Source organism: Vanellus vanellus (assembly GCF_965231255.1).
Source record: "Vanellus vanellus genome assembly, chromosome: 28".
Lineage (NCBI taxonomy): Eukaryota > Metazoa > Chordata > Aves > Charadriiformes > Charadriidae > Vanellus > Vanellus vanellus.
In genome coordinates, this window is record NC_138933.1 from 2,503,638 (window position 1) to 2,510,859 (window position 7,222).

General features: G+C 66.0%; 1 protein-coding gene across 1 annotated transcript in view; it reads left to right on the top strand.

Moving 5' to 3' along the window:
* Window positions 1–3,701, top strand: part of LRP1 (LDL receptor related protein 1) — an 89,448-nt gene extending 85,747 nt beyond the window's left edge. The window contains exons 82-89 of the mRNA XM_082496382.1: window positions 28–201; window positions 294–455; window positions 706–880; window positions 1,244–1,348; window positions 1,539–1,603; window positions 1,855–1,942; window positions 2,127–2,271; window positions 2,616–3,701. Of these exons, the coding sequence (XP_082352508.1) occupies window positions 28–201; window positions 294–455; window positions 706–880; window positions 1,244–1,348; window positions 1,539–1,603; window positions 1,855–1,942; window positions 2,127–2,271; window positions 2,616–2,756 (1,055 nt within the window). The 3' untranslated portion in view covers window positions 2,757–3,701. The remainder of the gene's footprint in view (window positions 1–27; window positions 202–293; window positions 456–705; window positions 881–1,243; window positions 1,349–1,538; window positions 1,604–1,854; window positions 1,943–2,126; window positions 2,272–2,615) is intronic.
* The last annotated feature ends 3,521 nt before the right edge of the window (window positions 3,702–7,222 follow it).

Consider the following 7,222-nt stretch of genomic DNA (forward strand, 5'->3'; position numbering starts at 1 on the left):
CCACTCACGTCCATTCCTCCCTCCCAGTGCCCACCACTGACACCTGCGACCTGGTCTGCCTGAATGGCGGCAGCTGCTTCCTCAACGCCCGCAAGCAGGCCAAGTGCCGCTGCCAACCGCGCTACAACGGGGAGAAGTGCCAGATCGACCAGTGCTGGGACTACTGCCAGAATGGGGGCACGTGCGCCGCCTCCCCGTCGGGTGAGGCTGCTGGGGGCAAGCCTGGGGCTTGGGGCCGGTGCTGGGTGCACAGACGGACAGATGGGGAGGATGCTAATGGCTCTCCTTCTCAGGCATGCCAACCTGTCGCTGCCCCACCGGCTTCACGGGGCCCCGGTGCAACCAGCAAGTGTGCACCGACTACTGCCTGAACAATGGCAGCTGCACCGTCAACCAGGGCAACCAGCCCAACTGCCGCTGCCTGCCCACCTTCATCGGGGACCGCTGCCAGTACCGTGAGTGCTGCTGGCCCGTGGTGAGGGTGTCTGGGGACCGCCTGGGAGGTCGCACTGCAGGTCCCCCCTCTTCTGGGGGATGCTCTTTGGGGACCTCTGGGGACAGCACCTGAGAGGTCAGACTCCCAGGTCCCCCTCTTTGGGAGATGCTCTCTGGGGACCCCGGGTGGTGTGGAGCCCTCCGGAGGGGCTGGTGGTCCAAAGGGCTGGCGTGGGGCTGCCCACCCTGACACCCCGCCATCCCCTGCAGGGCAGTGCTTCGACTACTGCGAGAATGAGGGCGTCTGCCAGATGATGGCCAGTGGTGCCAAGCAGTGCCGCTGCCCTCCGCAGTTCGAGGGCATCCAATGCCAGGACAACAAGTGCTCCCGGTGCCAGGAGGGCAAGTGCAGCATCAACAAGCAGAGCGGAGAAGTTTCCTGCATGTAGGTGCCAGGGACATCGAACTCAAGGGAGAAAGATGGGGATGGTGGGCATAAGGACCCAAAAAAAGCCCACCTGTGTCCCTGTGGCCAGATCGTTGGAGATCGGCCATGGCTGGGAGATGTGGGGTCAGTGATTCAGGGCAGCTGAGAAATCTGGGAGGCCTCCGGGCCCTGGGGGGAGGTGGTGGAGGTGTCCCTCCCCCAGGCCCATCCTGGTGTCCCAGCTGCCATCGGTGTGGCACAGCTGTGAGGTGTGCCAGAGGGATGAGCTGACAGCCTCCAGCACGCAAAGTCACGGGTGCTGGAGGTGGGGTACGGGGCAGGCTGGGGGTACACGTGTGCCTCATCCTCTCTGCCCCACAGCTGCCCGGACGGCAAGATAGCACCCAGCTGTCTGACCTGCGACAACTACTGCCTGCATGGCGGTACCTGCTCCATCAGCGACAAGACGCAGCTGCCCGAGTGCCTGTAAGCAGTGCTGGGGGCTGGGGGGGGGGGTGTGCTACGGGCGAGCTACTTGCCCCCCCAAGCAGAGATGACTGACAGATCCCAATCTGTGTGTCCTCCCCGACCCCCAGGTCTTTGCCCCACCTCTACCTCCCCCTCCCCGCATGCTGTCCTGCCCCCGCTAACCCCAGTGCTCTCCCTGCGCCCTCAGGTGCCCGGTGGGGGTGACGGGGACACGCTGCGAGGACTTCATTGTCAGCGAGCAGCAGAGCAGCCGTACGTATGGGGCAGTCCTGCCCAGCAAAGCACCACGAGGCATGACACCAAACCGGGGGGGTCAGGGGCGCGTATTAGCCTGTGAAGGCAGGGTTGCCTTGTGCCCCCTGAACCTCATTCTCAGGTGGAGAGGGGGCAGGTCCCTTCCTGCAGGCAGGGCCAGTGCAGGCTGCTGCACCCGCTGCTGCCTGGACGTGAGGTCGCTGGCCCCTGTGCACGCTCTGACTGTACCTGCGCCTCTCAACCCGCAGGAACAGCCTCCATTGTCATCCCCATCCTGCTGCTGCTCATCCTCCTCACCGTGGTGGCTTTTGTCTGGTACAAGTGGAGGATTAAAGGGTGAGTCTGGGCTGTTGGGGGCCGGGAGGGAGCGTTACCTAGCCAGGACGGAAACCCTCTTTGCAGGGCTTGAAAGCCTCGATTGTGTGGGACGGACAAGCCAGACTGCTGGTGGGCTGGGAGGGCTCCTGTTTGCTGCACCCCGTGTTGCTGGCACTGACCCCCTGTTTCACACCCTCCCCAGCGCCAAGGGCTTCCAGCACCAGCGGATGACAAACGGTGCCATGAACGTAGAGATTGGGAACCCCACCTACAAAATGTACGAGGGGGAGCCCGACGACGACGTAGGGGAGCTGCTGGACGCAGACTTCGCCCTGGACCCTGACAAGGTGAGGAGTGGGTCCCCCATGGCACAGAGGGGCCGTCAGCTGTGCAGGGTGCAGCCTGAAGTGGGGGATGCAGAGGCAGGGGGCACGTTGCTGTGGCAGCGTCAGGGCTCCCTGCTCTGCTTTCGGTGCAGAGGAGGTCTGGGGGCTCTGACAGGATGCTGAGGCTTTGAGGCGTGGAGGCTGTGGGGAGGGATGGCGGCATCCACAGGGTCAGTGGTGCTGTACCGTGAGGAGGTCGTGGCTGCTGCGGGCTCTTGCCATGGGGCGGGGAACACCTCCAGGACCGCTCTGATGGGGAGGGACGTGTCCATGCCCCCCTCCCACCTGCTCCCCCCTCTCTGCAGCCCACCAACTTCACCAACCCCGTTTACGCCACGCTGTACATGGGCGCCCACAACAGCCGCAACTCGCTGGCTAGCACGGACGAGAAGCGGGAGCTGCTGTCACGGGGTGCGGATGACGACCTGGCAGACCCCCTGGCATAGGGGCAGGATGGGGGCAAAGGGCTGCCAGGCCACGGCATCTGGGCCTGGCACAGACACCCATTGCAGGAGGCGGGCGGGGGCCGGGGGGGGCCAAGAGCCGCTGTATAAATGTACAAATGAAGGATTATTACTTTTCTATGTGAGCAGTATTATTACTTGTATATGCCCCGGTACTGGGCCTCAGCGCCTCTCATTGCCAGATCCGGCTTTGGTTTATTTTAAATCTCTTTACATCGGGCCCCCCCTCCCACCCGCTGGACAAGGCAGTGCTTTGGAGCGGGGACTGCGCCGGGGCCGGTGCGCCTGGACAGACTTGCTGGGGGCGCTGCAGCTGGGGCGGACAGGACACACGGGGTCACCGCTAACGTGGGGCGCAGGCAGCAGTGGTGGTGCGGGAAGGAGGGAGGCAGAGCAGGGGCCACGTGCTCCCCAGCTCTGGTCTCTGTTGCCCCCGGCCCCTGCAGCTCCCCTCTACGGGGGCCCGGTTTCCTTTCCTCCCCCAAATCTGCTGCTCCCCGGGTCCCTCCTCCTCCTCCTGCAGCTTGGCCTCTGCAAACCCCTCTCGGTCCCCCTGTTCCTCTCCCTCCACACCTTTTCCTCCACCAGTCCTCTCCTTCTCCGCCATTCTTGGCTCTGCCCGACTGTTCCGAGGGGGGACAGGGACAAAGGCCCTCCCACCGCTGCCCCCAGCCTCATTGCGGTGCGGAGGGTCCCCTGGCCCCACGGCCCCCTGCTCCGGCTTGTTGCCTACACCTCGCCCGCTCTCCAACATGCACATTTTTTAACAGGAAAAAGAAAAAGGAAAAAAAAAAAAAACATGGAAATGACCTAGCTTTTATAGTAGAAATAAATAAACGCATGTGGGGGGAGGGTAGGGGGCGACCCCATCCTTTTATTGGGGGGAAACGTTTTAATAATTTTTGCTGGATTACTTTACAACTAAACAAAACAGATATTGTTATAAATAAAATTTTTAAAAACTGAAGAGCAGGCTGCTGGTTGGCGGGAAGTGAGGGGACAGGGGCTGGGGGGGTGGGGTGGGGGTGCACCCAGGCACCGGTGCCGCAGCCCTGACACCCTCGCAGGTGAGCGTCGCCGCTTGTGTCACGGGGGGCGGTGGTGTAGGGTGGGAGGGTCCCACCGGGGCCTTGTGCTGTGGGGTGGGGGGCGCAGGACCCGGGGCAGGGAGTGGCGGTGAGAAGGGGAGCGGTGCGAGCCTGAGCATGCGTGTGTGTGTGTGCATGTGCATGGGTGCACGTGTGTGTGTATGCATGCGTGTGCGTGTGCGTGCTGCCTGGCCGCTCTCGGGGTGCAGCACCTGTGCTGCCATTCGGGACAATGCGTGTCCGTGCACACACGTGTGCGGGGGCTCCCCGCTGCCGGCGGCGCCTCCCGGAGTCCCGAGATGCTGCGGCCCCGCCGGCGGCTCCTTCCCCCGCGCCGCGGGGAGCAGAAACGCCCCAAAGCACCGAGAGCCGGGCACCAGGCACGGAGCACTGGTCACCGAGCACGGACTGCGCGCGGTACCGGGAGCCGCCACCAGGTGGCGCCGCCGCCCTCGAGAAGGGGGGGGGGGCTCCACGCGCAAGCCGGTGTCCCGTTCCCCCCCCATGTGCGGGGGGGGGGTCTGCTCCCCCCGGTCCGTGTGCCCCTCCCGCCGCGGGCAGAGCCACGGGCGCGGGGCCCCGTCCTGCAGAGCCTCCCACGGTGGGGTGAGGGGAGGGCAGTACTGGGGCTGAGCTGAGCGAGGGCGGGGGGGGGCAGAGGGCCGGGGGGGGGCGGCCGGGGGTCGTTTGCCCGACATCTGTCCTTCCGCAGCGGCCGCTCGTGTGCCCCTGTGCCCCCGCTGCTCCGGTCGTGCCCCCCCCCCCGGCACCAGGTGCTGGGCCATGGCCAGCAGGGACGGTGGGGGGGACATGGGGTGCTGAGGGCGGGGGGCTCAGGAGGGATGCCCCCTCAGCCCTCGGAGGGCAGCGGGGACTGGAGAGCAGGGCTGGCTGGGGCCAGGGTGTCGCCCCAGCAGGGTCGGGCTGAGCAGGACAGGGCGAGCACTGGCACATGCAGGGGGCATCGTGGCGTCCGGCCAGCAGCCGCAGCCACTCACACTTGGCCCTGCCACACGCCCGTGCTGCCTCAGCAGAGGTGGGCATGGGGTGCAAGGGGAGCCCAGGGCCATGGCAGGGCCCCGTGGCACCCCTGGCCTGTGGCATGGGAGCAGCGCAGATTGACTCTCAGCAACCACCTTGCCAGCGTCCGCCTCGGCACCAGCCCCCCCCGGCCCCATCCAGATGCCGCGCCAAGGATGTGGCTGCTGCCTTTGAAAACCCCCAAACCCCTCTGCAAAGGGATCCAGCGCGGCCCGAGCGCGGCGCAGCCCTTAGATCTATTTCAATACTGGCTCTTTGTTCACTTATCGGTTTCTTATATCTCCTCTAGAGGTTTTTTTCTCCCTTTCCTCTCCCCCCCCCCCCCTTTTCCTCTTCTTTTTCCTTCAAGCTTTTTCTATTTTTTATTAAACCTTCACTCGTTTCCCCTCACCATGCCTCTGCGCTCCCAGATCTGAGGTCAGTGGGCTGTTAATTGTGTGGGAGGGGTCTTCTCAGAGCCCCCTGGGCCTCTCGCAGACCCTGGTGTCCTTTTGCTCCCTGGTGACACCGTCAGGGACACTGGGACACCCCCCCCCAGGAGTTTGCTCTGGCGATGTGGTGTGAGCCCCCCGGCTGTGTAGCCGTAGCGGGTCTGGAGTGTCCCCAACCTCGTGTTGGCTCCGCACAGCCCCCAGCAGGGGTTCAGCTGCCCCATCCCTCCTGCAGCCTCGGAGCCAATGGGGTAATTGCAGCACCGGGGGGGACCCAGCACTTGTGTCTCCGGGGGGATTGTTGGGGGATCCCGGCTGGGCAGGGAGAGGGGTGCAGAGGCTCTGGCCAGCGTGGGAAGCGGGGAGCCAAGGAGGAGCTGGGAGCGGGGGCCGCAGGGCTGGCAGTGGCTCTCACACCAGCCGGTCGCGCTGGCACCGTGACAGCAAGCAAGAGAAGGGTGGGAGGGACTTTCCCTGGACTGGGGGGACCTTCCCTGGACTGGGGGGACCTTCCCTGGCGGGACCGCTGCCCCATGCCCCGGCTGTGGGCCCTGAGCCCCAGGTGCCACCTGCCCCTGCCGGGGCGATGCTGCGGCTGGGTGTCGGCACAGGCAGGCGCCGCGCTGCCCAGGGCTGCAGTGGGGCTGCTGTGGGGACTGTGTGGGGTTGGCATGGGGCTGGCTACGGCCCCGCAGCACCGTGGTGCCAGGACCCCTTGAACCCCGCACTCTGCTTCGGTGCTACTCTCTCCTTTCCCTTTCCTTTCTCTCCCGTTTCCCTTCATTTCTCTCCCCCTCTCCCTTTCCCTTGCTTATTTCTCCTTTACCTTTTATTCATTCTGTCTCCACACGTACACGCGGTTCTGCAATGCTCCCCCCCACCCTGTGCCTGCCCCCAGCCCCGCCGGTACCGGAGCCGCTGCTGGCAGCTTCCCAGGGACGGCGAGCAGGTAATAATAGTAATAACAGTAACAATAATAGCAATAACAATAAAGTGATAGTGTTGGGGCGGGATGCCCGCTGAGCCCGGGAGGGGGTATGGAAACACCCGGCAGAGCCCCCCGAGAGGGGCCCGGCACAGGGCTGGAGGGATGAGCACGCGTGTCCACGCACACATATATACACTCAGGCGACACGGGTTGCGTGTCCAGCCTGAGACATGGTGTGTGCGCTGCGGCTGTTTGCATGCTCCAGGGTGTGCAAGGCACCCTCGGGGTGTGCACAGGGCCTGGGGGACACCCCCCAAGGACCCCCCTGTGGGATGGTCCCCCCTTCTCTGATGGAGTCTTTGGGGGGAGGGGCAGCAGCAGGGGACCTTCTCCCCTCCCCGGGTGCACCTGGGCAGGGTGGACGTGGGCAGGACTGTGCCCCCCCGGTGCTAGCACACCCCCTCGGACAGGAGCAGAATTGGGGGCGTCCCGGGGTGTGGGGTCTCCTGGGGGGGTGGGGTGTCTGGGGGCATCCCGGGGTGTGGGGTAACCCGGGAGAGGGCAAAGTGCGTCAGGGGGCATCCCGGGGCGTGGGGTCTCCCGGGAGAGGGGGGACAGGACCGGGGTCATCCCGGGGCGTGGGGTCTCTCGGGATCGGGGGCGCCCCGGGCTGTGGGGTGACCCGGGAGGGGGGGCAGCCCTGTGCCCGGGGAGGGGCCAGAGCCGGGGGCTGCCCCGGAGCCTCCGCGGGGTGCGGGCAGGCGCGGGGCGCAGAGTCCCCGGGGCGGCCCCCCGCCGACGCCGCCCCCGCCCGCTGCCCGGTGCCCGGTGCCCCCCCCCATCGCGGTGGGGGGGGGCGGTCCGGGATTGGCGGGGCGCCGCGGAGGCACCGCCCGGCCCCAGCAAGTCTCCAACTTTCTTCCTGCCTCCCCTCCGCCGCCGCCGCCGCCCTCCCGCGCT